Genomic DNA, 17,472 nt, shown 5'->3' with positions numbered 1-17,472 from the left:
GCTGCCCTCTGCACTACACATATTTCTTATGACCGAACAAGTACCACAAGAGGTAAAAATATACTGCTGCTGCAAATCATTACAGCTGATCAGGATTACCTTTAAATTCATGGACAGGGATATGGCCCCTGACAGATAGACCAACGTACAGCAGGGGGCTATCCAATTCATTCAGCACTACTAGGTGGGGCAATAAGCCAGGCTTTATATTGAATTTGTGCAATGTGATTACTAAAGATATAGGCATGATAGGGACTCCAATCTAATGTAATTCAATTCAAATCATTGATATCTATTTGTTCAAACACATTTTGATTCTAATTTGCTCACTAATGAGTTCTCTATAGATATGCCCACTGTATCTGTATTTTTCTAAAAATAAAAGTGATATCACTTTTATAGTTTCTGTATCAGATATCAGTTTATTATGCATAGTGTATCATATATACATAGTTAAGTTTAATTGAAATTGCAGATGCATAACACAAACAACATGACATGAAGGTGATGTATTGTGTATTACAAGAACATTATAATTAAGCTCACAAGGTGCTAGGAATCATAATCTTATACTCTGTTAATGTTCCAACTGATTTGTTAATGATCAACAGTGTTCTGCCATTGATGAATGGTCAGGCTTTCTTTAGGACAAAGCATATAATTGCTTTTATTACAAATATATTTAGCTGCAGTGATTGTTTCTAACATTGCTATTTAGACAAATAAGAGATATTGAGTGATAGCAGTTCAGTCAACTATTGTATATTAATCAATTCATACCATAAACATTGTCAAAATGCAATTAGATTCACAAGCAATCATAACATCATATATACAACTCACCAACCCATAGCCATTTAAAACCATAAACATTATTAAGATACAATTAATTTCCCCCAAAACAATTATAAAATCATGTATGCTGCTCACTAGACCATAGTGAAAAATCTAAAAAATAACTCTCATTACAAAGGTGCCCTCCTATTAGACGCCCTGGGGCTCATACCTACGCCCGATGTTCCAAGGGGCTCGTAAAGTCCCAAATAAATATGAGTGTAGACACTAGCTTGGCTAGATTGAGTATCACTGTAATTATATAATGCTTTTAGTGTAATTTTCCAGGCGATGAAAGGAGATTTAACACATCCTGAGGCTCATAACGTACCGGGAAGCATAGGAACTAAAGTGCCTGGTTACATGTGGTATTAACCATATAAAATCTAAAAAACAAATGCCTTAATCAGCAGCGAGACACTGAACACAGCCCTCAATAATGAAACCTCTTTCAAAAGTGCCACTGTGCCAATAAAAGCTTAAAGTTTGACGTATGCCCACACCTATGACCTATGCCCCAGGGCCATTAAGCTTATCATTTTCATATGAGGACAGGCACTCATTTTGGCGGGATAGGCGCTTGGAAGTTCACATATTTCCCTAGAAGCTCGCCATAACCGGAATGGGACAGATGGGGATTTAATGCATCCTGGAGTTCATAAAGTGCCTAGGTGCACACAAAGTAAAGTGCCTGGGTGCGTGAGATATCACACATATGTAATCTGGGGAACTAATGCCTTATTCAGCAGAGAGTCACTGAACACAACCCTCAGTAATAAAACCTCTTTTGGTGGTGCCACAGTGCCAATAAAAACGTACAATTTGATCTCATGCCCACACTTATGACATATGCCCTAGAGCCATTAAGCTTTTCATTTTATACAAGGACAGGCACTCATTTTTGCGGAAAAGATAATTAGGAGATCATGTATTTCTTTGGCAGCCCGCTGTTACCTGAATGAAAGCTATATTCTCTTAGAGAGTAATGGATCATATATTTCCCCAGCAGTCGGCCTTAACCTCAATGGGATCAATATTATCTTGGGATTTCCATCATGGCTAACAGCTTTAACCCCAATCTGGGCCTCAAGGTTCTTCTTAGCCTAATCCTCGAAGATGTCCTAGAACTGCACCATTCGGATGTTAAGCATCGTGTTCCTGGGATCAAACAAGTTTATTACTGCCGATCTGCATGTTCTAATTCCCAGTGCCTTAAACTCCTTCCTCAGCAGGGACCTCCATTATTGCCTTAGAAATGGGCTAATGCAGATGACATGCAACAGTGTCTGATTTGCCTGGTGGCACAATCGACATCTTCTTTCCCCATGTTGATCCTTTTCCTGCCATTTTGGAATTAAATCCAGAGTGGGTAGCTCTCCCAATCTCAATGAGAGAAATATCCGTTTAACCTCCAGCAAGTAAGTGGCTTCCAAAAATGGGTGATCCTTTTGTAATAGCAGTTATTTATTATACTTAGCATCAGTTGTGAAATAAATTGAGCCCTGCCTTGTATAGCATGAGGAATGGACTTGACAAGATTCAATTGAGTGTGTCAGCAACCATAGGATACTTTTTGAGCTGTCCAGAAGAAAAAAATACAGTTGCTCCAGAAATGCATAGACAGAAATTCCCAAATCCCATCTATTATAAATAAAACTTTCCTTTGAGACAGTGCAACTGTTCGCTCTGAGTGAATAATGTGTTTCATAAGCTGTCTATCACACAATCACACAGCCGCTTCTAAGTCCTGGAATTGTGTGAATCAGAGAAACCTCTTAGAGTTTTGTTAAGAACATAGAGGTATATTTGTTTCTTTAGATGCATTTGGTAGTTATGGTGTAATAGGTGCCACTAGTTATTGAGATGATGCTCATAGGTGGTACAGATATTGCAATACTATGTTCAATAAAGTAAGAATTTTATAATATTTTATATATATAATATATATATATATATACACCTAATATATATACCTAATACATTTGATTCTTCTAGTCAAATAAATATAATCATTTTCTGAACTTATTGTGTTTCTCCTTGTTATAGTGGGAATTTAATGCAATCAACAGGACATCTCTTGAGGTGGATACTCGGCTGGGCATCCAGCTGAAGATATTGGATATCAATGACAATGCTCCAGAGTTCGGTGCCAAGAATTATGAAGTTTATGTCAACGAAAGTGCTGTTCAAGGTATGGTGGCCATCTTCACTATGTCAACTAAGATGTATTTTCTGATCTGTCATTTGACTGTATTTTTTCACAGTAAATTGTTATTGAAGATTGACAGATTTTACAACAGAGCATTGAGAAATATGGAAATAAATAAACTGAAGAAACAGCAATCTAATATTTGGGACAGACTTGAAAGGGTTTAAATATAAAGGAATCACAATGTGAATGTAGAATAGCATAGAAGTACATCTTAGTAACAGCAATTATTAATTTGTCCTTCTAAAAGAATTTAGAGTTAGTTTTTTCAATTAAAAAGTCCTATAATCTGATTACTTTGGTCAAGAAAGATCTGACTCCTATCCCTGACAATAATCTAAGCATTTCTCAATTAGAATAAGTGAAACATAACAGATGAATGTAGACATTTTAATATTAATATAATAATCATGACATGACATCAAATTTGGAAATGTTTCACAAGATTTGTAATTCAGTCTACCTGAAAGGTACATTGTAGTAATGACAAAGAGCCCAATTGGTAGAATTATTATAGGAACTCACTTAATATTTGCACGAAAAGAGCATTCAGTTTTCAATTTGAAGTTTATTTTCTCAATTTCTGCCAGATTCAGCAGTTTGATAATCCCGTATTCAGTGAAGAGATTCCAGATGTCAATTTTCTGTGTAATAATTTTTTCCCAATCAAGAGACTGTGTTGTATCTATAGCTTTTTTGTTGAGTCTGAGGTTGACTGTGTAGACATGTTCATTGGAAGGTAATATGGTGAAAGCTTTATGTTAAGACCTACCGATAAGGATGTACTTTAAAATATTTGGAGCCATCAATTTTTTACTTGAACCCACTCTACAAGTATATACAATAAATTATCTGTCAGGGTTTGTGTGAATTGCAATATGATCAGAAGGGGAGCCATTGTTGGATCAGTACTTCATTTATATTTTTTTATTTTACCAATTTATATTGATTTTTAATTATCAGGCATGTAACATACGCTGTTGTCCAAACCTGGGCTTCAGCATCAGATGTAACACAATGCATAACATTCTATACCGAGTGCATGGTTCAGTGCTATAAAACTTAATGTCAACACAAACCAAACGTAGTAGCAGATCACAGATACATTGTTGGCTTTAAAAAAGACAACATATTTTATATCACACAATCCAGTTATGATGGGTAAATCCCCATGCTGTCTTGTGTGAGGGACCCAAGGACCAATCAGAATACATTTATGAGTAGTTCCCGAGCTCCCTGTTGCGTAAAACGGAAATGACAATCGCCCAGTCCTGCGGGCACCCCGGGCAGTAATGTTGTCGGTACTAGGTGGCACGGCCCCAGGTAGGTCCCTGGGCATATGTCAGTGGGCCTTAAACATCCATCCCAGTCAGCCATCCTGGGGAGCAGCCTGTGTGTCCTGTAATTCTTCTAATATGTTGTCTCATAAGTCAGCAATTGGAACTCTACGGAGGCCTTGACTTTATCTCTGTGTAGCGTGGCTGCCTCTGCCCTGCCCCACTTGAGTGTTGCTGCATGCCAGTGTTGAAGTGTAGGGAGCATGGCAGCCTTCCAGTGCATTGCGATGGCTTGATGAGTAGAAGCATCGCCAAATCTAAATAAAGTTCATATTGACTGTCTTCTTCTTAAACATTCCCAGCAGGGCCCCTACTAAGGTATGGAGATCGTAGCAGCCCGTTAGCTTAGTGAGTATATCTGTGACTCCGGATCAGAATTGCACAGCCTCCAGAAACAACCAAAACATGTGTATTAGAACCAAGCTAGGTGCCTTGCACCTTGGGCAAAGAGCGGAGGACCCACACAATCTATGTAGGGTGGCCGGGTGAGATATGCCCTGTGTAGAATGTTAAATTGAATGTACTGGAATTTGCCATTAAGGACCTCTCTGCATAGATAGTGTATGGTGCGTTCCCATTCCTTGGGAATCTACTGGTTTTAGATTTATACTGAATTGTAAAGTATTTATATAGATTTTTCACCTGTATTGTTATGGAATTACTATTCTTAACACAACTTCTTAGTTGGACCTGCTTTTTTTCACACTCAACAAATAATCCAAAATTATTTGTGTGCATATGACGGAGGCATTAATTGTGTTTACATTGTGCTCTGAGCCCATTCCCATAGCAGTAATTAATGATAAATACTTCCCTTGCTGAGTGAATGGTAAAAGTTTTATTTGTGAACTGATCCCCTCCAAGACAAAGTATGGTAATCCCAAATTCTGATTTTGGGAATTTGCAATCAATTTGTAATTGTGTTAATGGAACCAACTTTCTTGTACTGTACATGGCACAATTTAAGAATACCTCACTTAATCGATTTTTGATTGTAGTATTGTTTTGAATTTGGAGCGCAGCATTGTTGTGGAATTGCTATTCAGAGCACCAATTCTCAGTCGGTTCTGTACTTCCTCAATCTCAAAAAAGTATCTATAATTATTTGTTTGTGTATGACAGAGGCTTTAGAATTTGTTTGAGAATGTTCTAGGCCTATTCCTGTGGCAGTGAGTAATAATGAAAACTTCCCTTGCTGAATGAATGGTAAAAGTTATATTTGTGAAATGCATGCCCTCAATGTATGGGAATCCCACAGTTCCGATTTTGGGAAATTGCGATAAATTTGTAATTTGTAATTTCATTAAACGTACCAACTTTCCATTACTGTAATATGATTCAAGTAAAGAATACCACATTTAACCAATTTTTCCAAAGAAAAGGTTTGCCCTTTAATTTTACAAATGGTTATCCCAAATTGTTTATAGATTGTGTATTTCTGATACATTAGGATTTCTTCACATTTCTAAAGCTGTTTTCTAGTGAAGGCAACACTCTCTTAAGCAGTAAATAAACAATTAGGACCTGATTCACAAAGGTGACTTACACTTTTGAGTAAATCTATACTTTTGATACAGTATGCAGCAAACAGACTTTACCCCTCTCACTATCACATAAATATACCATGGTTAAAATGGGGATACATTCTGAGTTCTGAACTCCTTGTTGTGAAACATTTTAGATTTTAAAATGTTGTCAAAGTTTAAAAATAAAGGGCCAGATTCACAAAAATAATCTGAGACAACATCCGACTTTTGGTATTCACAAAGGGCATTTAGGAGTAGTAAAGTTAGGATTTTGTTTCAGTTAAACTTAAGTTTTGGTCAGAAATTGACAGACTCCAATTTCCTTTGGAAATTGTTATTTTGTGAAAGACCTTTGCTGAAAGATAAACCATGCTGATTTTATAATGATAATAGGAAAGGAAGCACATTGATTTTGCATCAATTTTAGTTTTAACATTCCCATTTTAAAAGTATAGAATGGAATTTGTTCCATTTCTTACATTGTACAGGAGCAATTAATTTTGAATGTATGTATATGTGTGTATATATATATGTATGTATGTATGTATGCATCTATGTATGTATTTAGTGTGACCCCAGCAGAATAGAATCACTGGGCCTCATAAACACTACCACTAATAACGATTCACAATTTGCGGTTTCCTATTTGGAATGCATTAAAATCGAATTTGTACAACTGGTGGCAATTTGAGCATGACTTCTATGAAATGAATTGCTATTTTGTGAACCACCCTTTGCACTAATAGGATGCATCACATTGTAAGGAATCACAATTGTTCGCAATTCGACTTACCTCATCAATATTCATGAAAAATTTAGCAAATTGCGACCCAATATAATTGGTCACAATACAGGGATGGGGGCCAGCTGGGGTCAGCAGACCACCATGCCTGTGATTGCTTTCAAATAAAGCAACTTTCTTTTTTAAAAAAAACTGCAGCCTGGTTTCCTTAAAGGAAAAAGGGATGCATTCAAAAGAACTAAAATAAAAGTTAACGACTAAAATAAAAGTCACACAAACATTTTTTTAGGAGTATTCAGTGGCCCTTATGGTTTTTGTCAATATTCTCAAAGAGGAAGGGATCCCTTGTGAAACCCTTCCCATTTGAGAATGGCTTACCACTGCCAATGTGTTAGTGGTAAAATATGAATGTTTTACGACTGGATTTTGGTCACAAAACATTAATACATACCATCAGGAATCAGTTTTTGGCAGTAAAACCCTAATACACCACTTCCAATAAGCGATTCCTAGTGGTTTCTTAAATCCCTTCAATGATTCGTAAAACCTTTTCAGTAAATGGATTTAGTACATGTAAAAAAGGGTTTTAGCATTTGCAAACTCATTGATTTACACAATCCGATGGTTTGTGAACACTAAAACCTTTTGTGTGCTGTAGTAGGTAAAGTTACAACCAACAAGTGATTTGTGGGGTGCCTGGACTCTGAGACAGACAGTGATCTTTTAATTAATCTGCTTGTAGTGTTCTTCAAAGGGGTGTGCATTTAGTTTTTTTCATCCCTGCTTTACTCTTTTGGTATTGTTTTCCTATTTTCCACCATTTTGTAAATTGGGGCTAAAATCACAATGTAATGTGTATTGGTGAAACCCATGTTTCTTCCACCCTGTAAAGCAAGCAGAAAATTGTGCAAAAGTGAGCACATGCTGTGTTTTCCACTTGAGCAAACATGGCCCACTGAAATTCTACTCTAGCATCGGACTTTACCAAGCGATGTTTTTGATAAGCTAGTGATGGCAAGTAATAAGAAACAGAACAGAAGTGCCATTTATAAAGTTATGTAAACTGTTTTTGCTATCATAGATATTTGTACTTCCCACTGCAGGAGTGCCTTTCTTTACTATCATCGCTCGGGACATAGATGAGCCCTCCAGCCCTAATTCCGAGGTCTCATACACCATTCTGTCACAAAAACCCGTCGATCCCAATGTGGAGTTCACCATTGACAGTCAGAGGGGATTTCTTTCCTTCAAAGGATGCTTGGATTATGAGGTAAGACTGACTGGTTTTTTTTCAACTAACAAAAGCGGAATGATTTGTAGTTGTGCATTTATATTTTCTCACATTTTGGATAAAACGCTTCTACCATTTTGTATTGGCTGCCCACATTGTGTCTAATACAGAATTTGAAACTTAAAAGCATATTATAGTGACTGTAGTTGGTGATTTTTTTAGCAAAGCAGACAAGGTTTGGAAATGAGGTGCATTTTCTTTTTATTTTGAGTGCATACTCTTCATGTAATCAGTTGAGGCCATATCGTAAACATTTTTGTACACTAGAATTGACCCTCTGGCTTAGCCTTGTAGTAGACTGATCTGGGTCCCTTGTTAATGGAGGATTTTTAGTGAGTGTTAAGGTGTTATGGTGTGACTGGCTTGCTACTCAAAATGCAGTGGGAACACAAGTCTGATACTATGTGGGTATTCATAAACATTATGCATTGCAACTGCGATTGAAACAATGGAACACATAATCTAGTCTATAGTTGATTTAAGGATACAGTGATGATTATGAGTAGCAGAAGTGGTTGATTGGCCATTTAATTATTCTTCCATGCCTTTGCAAATCACCCCAGAAAACCCAGCTACCTATTAATTAAAGTGCTAAAAGGTCACAGTACTTTCTATTTGTACTATATGTATAGAAATATTTGCTGACTACTCCAATTTTAAATGTTTTGGAGCCACTTCAGAAACGCATGTAAGAGTATGCAAAAAAGCGTTACAGGAGTAATGTTTTACTTGCTCTTACATCCAATTGTCATCCAGGCCCATTGTGTTTCTGTAATGAGTAAGGAATGGGAATTGTCCCAGAATTCACAGTGTTATTTGGAATGAGCATTCTCCACCAGCAAAATAATTATTGCTGGACAACAAATGTTTAGTATTCAAATGCACACACTTGCTTTACATGTGAGGGCCCAATTTCAAAAAAGGAACTACTCCCCTCATAGTGGCTCCTTTTCTCTGACCTACCCCTCCTTGTCTTTTGTCCCCTTTAAGAACAGCATACCTTTTTCTTTTGAGTATTTGAAAGATGGCGCAGGGCTGAGAGGTGAAAGATTAAATTTTTGATGTAGTAAATTATTTTTTGCATTGTGGCCATCACAAAAAAACAGGTATGTTATTAATTAAAAGTCCTTCAATTAACTTGGGTTCAATTCAAAACTTTACAGCTTCTTGATGTTGCAATGTTTGTTAATATTTTTCTGCAGACAACATTTTATTCTAATGACGTTTCAATAGACATTTAACCTGTAAATAAATTCTCCCATAAAAAAGCAATTTTGTAATTGTATCTCCATAACCTACTTTTAAAGGACTATTCACTTTTTTGTTCAAAAACATTTCAGATTTGAAAATGTTGTTGAAGTTTAAAAATAAACTTTAAAAGTCGGCAAAGTTCAATTTTCTTTGGAAGTCGCTATTTTGGGAATGACCTTTGCTGAAAGATAAATCATGCTCAATTTATTGTGATAATAAAGTCCAATATTGCTAACTTTGCACACCCCCAATTTAAATATCTATGGCCTTTGCTTGAAGTTAATATACAAGTCATAGAACTGCCTTGGGTGTGAGTGAATCTTAGTAGGCTAATAAATAGTATTGTAGCAACATTCAGAATCCTTGTGGAATAGTCAAGATTGTAATATGAAAAAGTTACCTAAAATTCAAGCTAACCTGTTCTCTAAGATTAGAAAGAGAATCTTAACATGTTATTGGTTTCATCCTGGAGTCATTCAGCACTGTCTGGTTTTTAAGTTTTATGGGTGTAGGAATCTACATCTACTAATCTTTCCCTCTTTATCACCGCATTGCAAGGCTCAACTTTGTCAGAGACCACTGAATTCAATCAATGAATTTCACTGACTATTTAGTAACACCCTCCAATCAAATTTCATGAAGCAAAGAGTTAATCCCTTGAAACTTCAGTGCAAGTATTGCTTGTGATGATGCCTGATCCGAAACAGCCTTTACAACTAGGTTTTTACCTTGTTGTGGACTTCCCACACATTTTTTATCACCCATATTTTTACAGTGAATATGCATTTACAATGCATGACAATACCACACATTTAAGGTAGGTTGGGGGGTGGGTGGGGGTCTCCCCCCCACAAATACATTGTTTCTAAATCTAAAAACAATGCATGGTATTGCCATTTGTCATAAATGCATATTCGCGGCAAAAACATGCGTGCAGAAAAATGCGTGGCAAAGGCACAAAATGTATTAACATGCGTTGTACCGTCATACAACTATGCTCGGATGGACCCATCAATAGTTTTTTCCATTCATTCATTGGGAAGTAAGAGCTCAAGCAGAGAGGACTATACAGAAAATATTACTGAGTCCCAGAACAGTGAAAACAACAAAATATAGAAAACAAAATCATGATATTTCGGAACTCTTTTACAACCACCATCTTTCTGTAGATGATCTTCAATTAACAAAACTATCTGGCGATTCTTCATGAAGGAGTATAACAAAGAATAAAATGTGGTTCACTGTGTTTTGCCTTAGAACACAAAAAGTTACAAGCTTATTATTCAGGCGAGAGATAATGGGAGAAGTGTGAAGCAGACCTCAACGTGTGAGGTGCAAGTGTTTGTCGTTGACAGGAATAACTACCAACCAACGTGGAAAGCAGATGCAGTGAGTATCCTTAAATCATTATACAAATGTGATCTTCATGTGTTATCGGTGCTTAAATTATGCATGGGTCAGTATTTTCTGTGTACATATATGTGCAGATATACTTGTAAGGTGTAAAATATAGTGCAAACATCTCTATGACTAGTGAAAGCCTGCCAATTTACTATCTGTTGATGCCCATAGAAGTTAGGGAAAGGTATGTGACTAGTGAGAAATTGTGTTGGTTCCAGCCCTTTCCTAAATTTCCCAGATTTAATTTTCTCAGATTGTTTAAGGAAGCATGTAAAATATTTTGTGGCCAAGCAATTAAAATCCCATGCATCTTTTGTTAAAAGATTAATTTTCATTCAATAAGGGTTAAGTTGTGCGCTGTCGTTTTGAACTTTATTCAGTTAAAATAGTAATTATTTGCTGAACGTAGGTGCAAGTGGTTGGTGCAATCCAATCTGTAAATTAGGTTTAACTTTACCACTCTTTTTCAAATGTGTTATGCAATTTAATGTATCAAGTGTTTTGTACTGTCTCAGTTTATGTTCTTGAAAGATGCTTCTAGCAATGCTTGGCTGAAAATTCAGTGACTTGATTCTGCTAATGATATTTCCTAGATTACTTTCTAAAAAGGGGTATGAATTATGACCTTAAACATGAAAGGGAGTGCTTTATAGAAACTGAGATTGCTTGGCAGCTCATGTGGACCCAGGAAAATTGATTTTGTTTCTTTAATCTTCATGAAGGGCTTCAAAATCATAACACTTGCGTGGCACCTTAATTTATAGATAGATTTAAATATCATTCAGGGAGACCATAAAACACAGTCCTTGCTTTTTGATGGCAAGGAATGATTTTAATGTACATACAAAGATGGGCATGGATGTCCAGGTATCCCTGCAGGGCACTAAAATATATTGCAGTTAGAGTGAACACACAACTTTAGTCTGTATACTTATTTTTTTTTAATGTTTAGTAGATCACTGGCTTGTGATAATTTGAAGATGTGTCGAAGTAACAGAATCCACATCTGCAACATAAGCAGATTAACCTAATGAAAAAAAAGATGCAGACCATGTAGCAGTGCATGCCATTTGGACTTGATACTATTGCCACTCAATTGGCTAACATGAGCACAAAAAAGGGCATCTCACCACAGCTATTGAAAAATGATGGCAGTACTGGTGGTTGGTCATGCCCATCAAAGACGACGAGACAAGAGCACTGTGGCTAGAATTAATGGGCTAACCTGTTCCATTGATAGATTGAGTGAAGCAGACCTCAATGTGTGAGATGCCAATGCCACTTCCACCTTATGTACACGAACAGTATCCCTGCAAGTGGAAATGGGACACTTTAGTGTGGACATTGCAAGGGGCTTAGGGCAGAACACCTTTGTAGTTGAGGTGCAACAAAATGCACAAATAGCAAGTGGTATTGCAGATGCCCCTCAAAATAGTGAGGACATATCAAGCGTAAGCAGCATCTCTGCCACTGATACATGTGCTCTGCTGCCATACACATAGTGGAGAACAAGAAGGGTCAACCCATGTGGGACGTAATGGCAAGAGGCATTGAAGAACACAGAATAGTGTGTTTAATTTTTTGGTGTGCAATTGTAACTTTGGTGATGTAACCAACTTGCATTTTTCTAACTATTAGGATGTCATACAGTTAAAAATATCGTAGCAATTGAAATAGTAGCCAGACAATACAGGTTGCTTTAGTTTGCTGCATGGAATCTACTTTCATAAATCCATTCAGTATACTGTCACATATAACTTACTTCAAAAAGTAATTTGTTGCAATGCGGTCCCATCAGTATCTCCCCGCCACTGCTGTACTTTTGTCTTGAGGCTGCTGAAGAGGTGTCTCAAGACCGTCATCTTTGGAATCCGTTTCACTCATAGAGATGGGTAGTCCACACCTGGTAGCTATGTTATGTGATATGACACATGTTGCCACCATTTTGCAGGCTGTCTCAGGAGCATACTATTAAGCACTTCCACTTTTGTGAAGGCACCAAAATCTAGATTTGAGCATGCCAAATGTGTGTTCTATCACAGCCCTGGTGTGTCGATGAGCACTATTATAACACCTTTTGTTTTGGTTTGCTGGATCTAAGTAAGGTGTCAGTATCCAACACCTTAAGGCATACGCACTGTCACCTGGAACCAAAAACATAAGTGTGAGCATGCTTAAAATTTGCATTTGATACATACAATCATATGTGTCATTGTACTGCATCACATTACGTAACAAATAGCAATCATCAAACTCTGCTATTTGCAGGAGTCGGTGTATTCCACTGTGCCTGAAGATGTAGGAGTCACGGGTGCTCCCTGGTTATTGTGACACTATATCAGTAATTACGTTATTTACATCACAGGCAAAATGTATGTTAAGGGAATGGGTATTTTTTCTTTTCCTAAACAGGTATTCTATATGGGCTGGAGGACAAATTGGAACATGTGTTCCATCTATACACCCTATGACATGGGGAGATGTGGCAACCTTAAATTTTTTAACTTCGTGCTTTGAATTTCCTCAGCATTCCTGGGTAGGTATATGAACCTGTTGATCTTTTGGAGCATGGCACCTTGAAAAAAGGTTTACTTTTTGACACCCCATCAGCAACAGCAATCAAACCCTGGTAACTGCCAAAGGCCAAAAGATATAGGGCCTCATGTAGGTAGCCAAATACCGGTCGGTAACGGCCGATTTTCGGTAATTATACCGTTACCGACCGGTATTTAGGCTTTTGGTATGTAGGGGGACAATTTCTGTATTCGGAATTTACCGAATCGGTAAAATTACCGAATCGGTAATTTTACCGATTCGGTAAATTCCGAATACAGAAATGAGATGTAGGGGGAGTGTGTGGGTGATGTTTGGAGTCGGTATTTACCACCAACTAATAGTTGGTGGTAAATATAGAATGGATGTGGAAATGCATTTCAGAGCGCCTAGAAGTGTGCAATGTGGCAGACATACATGCCCTTAGGGCATGTATGTGTGCCACATGTGCACACATGGCCGTTTCAGGGGTGCAACAGGGTGTCAATGTGACACCCTGCCACCCTTGCATGTGTTCCCCCCATTACCGAATCGGTATTTACCGATTCGGTAATGAGGCATACCTTCCCATCAATGGGAAGGTATGCCTCATTACCGAATCGGTAAATACCGATTCGATAATTTCCGACTCACTCCGATTCGGTATCATTTACCAAATTTTTACCTACATACACTTTACCGATTCTAAAATACCGAATCGGTATGATTCGGTATTTTAGAATCGGTAAAGTGTATGCCACCTACATGAGGCCCATAGTGAGCACTATACCTGCGCATGGGTGAGGATGGAATTGCTGCGCTGAGTACTGCTTTCAAGAGTTGGTTTTAACATTTCAGTTAAATCTAATGTCACTACATTACTTAGCCTGTATTTCTCAAATATTTCCTCCTCTGTCTTTTGGAAAACGGTAAGCCTGATTCTAAATATCTTCTCCTGTCTCCTTCCTCTCCTCCTCCTCTTCTGAACAGCCAGTATTTGCATCATCTTCGCAATCACATACAGAGCAGCCATTGTGGAAACCTCTGATGCATTCTGGGCCAGCATTTATAGTTTGCACACTGTCATGGCCGTGTTGCCCGTAGCGGGAATCGGGCATTTACCTGGGAGGTTAGAAGTATGGGGCCTGGTTTTGCAGTGTTGAGGGCCGGTTTCGTAACTGGGGGCCAGATTAGCATCCGGTAACAAGATCAGCAATGCTTCACAATTGTATTCCCATCCCCCCACCCGATGGGTCTGGTCTGAAAAAATTGCCAGGCCTGCTTTGGGTTCCCAGTCCAGCCCTACACACAGTTACCACTTAAAATGCATCATGCTCAAACATACGGTTTCTGAGTCATAATGACTCACAAATTTCACTTGCAAAAACACCGATTCCCTATACAGTTGCATCGCTAAATTACATCTGAGAATGGATTTCTGTAGATTTTGAACACTAATACCAGTGATCTACTTTTTATTGTGAGAGGTGCATTTACAAGTGTAAACCATGGATGATTTTTACTCTGGACATTTACACAGCGAGAGTTTGGCAACCTACACTTCAGAGTTGTAATGGATTTGAGGACCCACCCTTAGTTTCTGTAGTTTAGCAAATAGGAAGAATCCATGCCACTTTACAGCAAACAAAAGACAGCCAAAACATAAGTGCTGTGATCACAGCAGCAAGTAAAAATCTTAATATAGTAGCCCAGGACACCTTTATGCCCAATCACTGGGTAATTATCAGCCATATGCCAATGGATGAATACGGCTAAAAATAGGAAGCTTTAGGGAAGCTGCATATATTTAAACAAATATACAATAAATGTGGAGAAGAATAGTCAACTGGGAAATGACAAAGAGCTTAACAAAGCCCAGAACCACTTTGTGCTGCTTAGTCCAGAGTAGACTAAGGTGACATTATAAGAAGTAAAATGTCTGGCTTTCCATGGAATGCTTGAATTGGAGACACCAAGAACACCATGCTATACTTGCTTGTACTTTTCCATACATGTCATGCACAACAGTTTTTTAGCAAAGCCTATGTGAGAAATTGAGTTGTTGGTTGAGTGTGGCGTTAACCCTGCTTAAGCAACAGCCACAATCCCTGTCAGGGTGACCACTAAAGTCACTAAATTAACCTGTGCTTAACCCTCTGGAAGCCTGGCCCAAAAGCGGTCATGCTTAAAATAATGTGTAAGCATTGCATGCAGCACACAAACAGTATTAAAATTAAAACACAACGCACAAAAACAGTACTACGCCAAATTAGGAAAATAAATTGTCAGGGAGCAGCTGGACGAATTTGTGATGAAGATTTCCACATTCAGACTTAGGGTGAGATTTATCAAACGTCCATGCAAGTTGTCTTGCTGCGCTGCGTGAAAATGAGAAGGGCAGGAATGTGCCATATTTATGAATATAAGGCGCATTCCTGTTTTGCCCACGCAGGCACCCTTGTGCCATTCTGCAAGGGTGTCTGTGTTGCAGGCAGGTTTGTTTTTGTGCTGGAAGGGACATATTCCTGCAGAAAACCAATCCTCTGAGGTATTTCCTTCTTTGTAAGTGCGCTGTAGAATGCAGCAAACTTAGAAAGAGGTAACAACCGGGAGAATTAAAGATATTCCTTCTTGTTGCACCTCCCCTGGGAATTTTGACACATTCACAGGTTTTGGTAAATCTGGACATGCACCAAAATCCACAAGTGGATGCATGGGAAAACCCACACACCACACATGTAGCGCCTTCTCAGGGCAGAATAATGAATGGCAGCAACTTGCTCTGCCCTACATTACTCCAGATTTACCAGGCAGCGCAAGGCGATGAATGGGGGCCTCAGATTGCTTGGTAAATCTGACTTGGGGATTCCCTTTGCATCAGCCTGCAGAATGCAAGAGCAATGCAATTCCTTGATAAATCTGGCCCTAAGTCTCCTTTTTGGAACATGGAACCCTGCAGTGGGATGAAGCTGGATGATTTAGCCAACAAAAGTTCCATAAGTCCGGAGACCCCTACTGTGAAGGACCACTAAACAGGACTTGCTGCTGTGGAGGGGAACGTAGAGGGAGTTGCTGCAAATGCAAAAGAAACAATTGATGGACGCAATACTGGACAATGCAAACATTCACCCCCAGTCACAAGGATCTGGGTTTAATCCATCATTCTTTTGCTCATCACACCACCCCAGTTTGGACCCAGCCATATGCAAATCATTCTTGACCCTCTTCCTTGTGGGAGCAGTCCAGCCCGAACTGCCAAGCCAGGTCCTCCCTGCACCATAAACAACCATCCTGGGACCGGTTTCAGAGCATCACCCTTTATCAGCCAGGCTAGCTTGAATCCAGTGGTATAGTGAGCACGAGTTGCTGCAAAGTCAGGCGGACCGGCGATGCACCTTGGTGGATAGAGAAGCAGGCTGGCCCCAATCTCCTCCCGATTCTCAGAGCAGTTTTTAGCCAAATATTTAGTTCCAAGTTTGGGATTTTGGCTATCTGGGCACCTTTATCACCAATCACAATGGTCGAGGACTGGGGAGCACCACTTGTAGCGTTGGAACTCACTCAGGCTGGGCGCAAGTGCAGGTTTATGGTGGTTTGAGCCTTTTCTATCCTTGAGACTCTGATCAGGAGGCCAGCAAACTGGCCTTTGCAGCCACTCTGGTAAAATTGGATTCAAGAGGTGGAACAGGACTCAGGCAACAGTCCAGGCCTCTGAGGGTTCAAGGCAGGCTTCAGTAAGCAGATCTATCCTATCCAGGTGCAGTAAAGCAGCCTTCTGAATTAGACAGCAGCAGGCAGTCCTCTGAGAGTCCTTACACAAGTCTAGAAAGTGAACTAAAAGGTGCATCTGAGGATCCAATTTTTATGCCTGGTGCCTTCTTTGATGTAGGAGATGCTTCTAGAGAATTCTCTTGAAATTGCTTTCCTGCCTCCCATGCCCTGGTTCCTAGCTGGCTGCCTCAACAATGCAGTGGTGCCAAATCCTTTCTGCGAAGGCAGGACCCAGCCTATTTAGTTGCTCTGCCTTCCTCCATCCTGCCAGTGATGACCCATGCAAAAATGCCTAATCCCTTTTTGTGTGGCTGTCTGAGAGGCAAGGGCAAAGTTCAACTGCCAACTACACCCAGTCATGTGACCCAGGAACAGGCTGCAGGAATCAAATAGCCAGGACAGGAAAATTAAAACTTTCTAAAAGTGGCCTATTTAAAATTGTAACTTAAAATACACCTTTACCATTAAAGATGATTTTTAATCACAATTTCTCAGACTTCATACAGGACATTTTTACCGGTAAGGAATTAGTTGTTAGTTGACAGGGGCATTAGCCCTGGTCAAGGAGCAACCGTATT

The 17,472-nt window shown here is 38.9% G+C and overlaps 1 protein-coding gene across 1 annotated transcript in view; it reads left to right on the top strand.

Annotated features, from left to right (window-relative positions):
- LOC146812678 (cadherin-like protein 26) overlaps positions 1 to 17,472 on the top strand; it is a 391,422-nt gene that overhangs the window by 215,059 nt on the left and 158,891 nt on the right. Inside the window, exons 5-7 of the mRNA XM_085619785.1 lie at positions 2,881 to 3,025; positions 7,752 to 7,918; positions 10,448 to 10,579. Coding sequence (XP_085475911.1) covers positions 2,881 to 3,025; positions 7,752 to 7,918; positions 10,448 to 10,579 — 444 coding nt within the window. The remainder of the gene's footprint in view (positions 1 to 2,880; positions 3,026 to 7,751; positions 7,919 to 10,447; positions 10,580 to 17,472) is intronic.

Source organism: Triturus cristatus, chromosome 7 (genome assembly GCF_964204655.1).
Source record: "Triturus cristatus chromosome 7, aTriCri1.1, whole genome shotgun sequence".
Classification (NCBI taxonomy): domain Eukaryota; kingdom Metazoa; phylum Chordata; class Amphibia; order Caudata; family Salamandridae; genus Triturus; species Triturus cristatus.
This window is presented reverse-complemented; position numbering and strand designations above follow the sequence as displayed.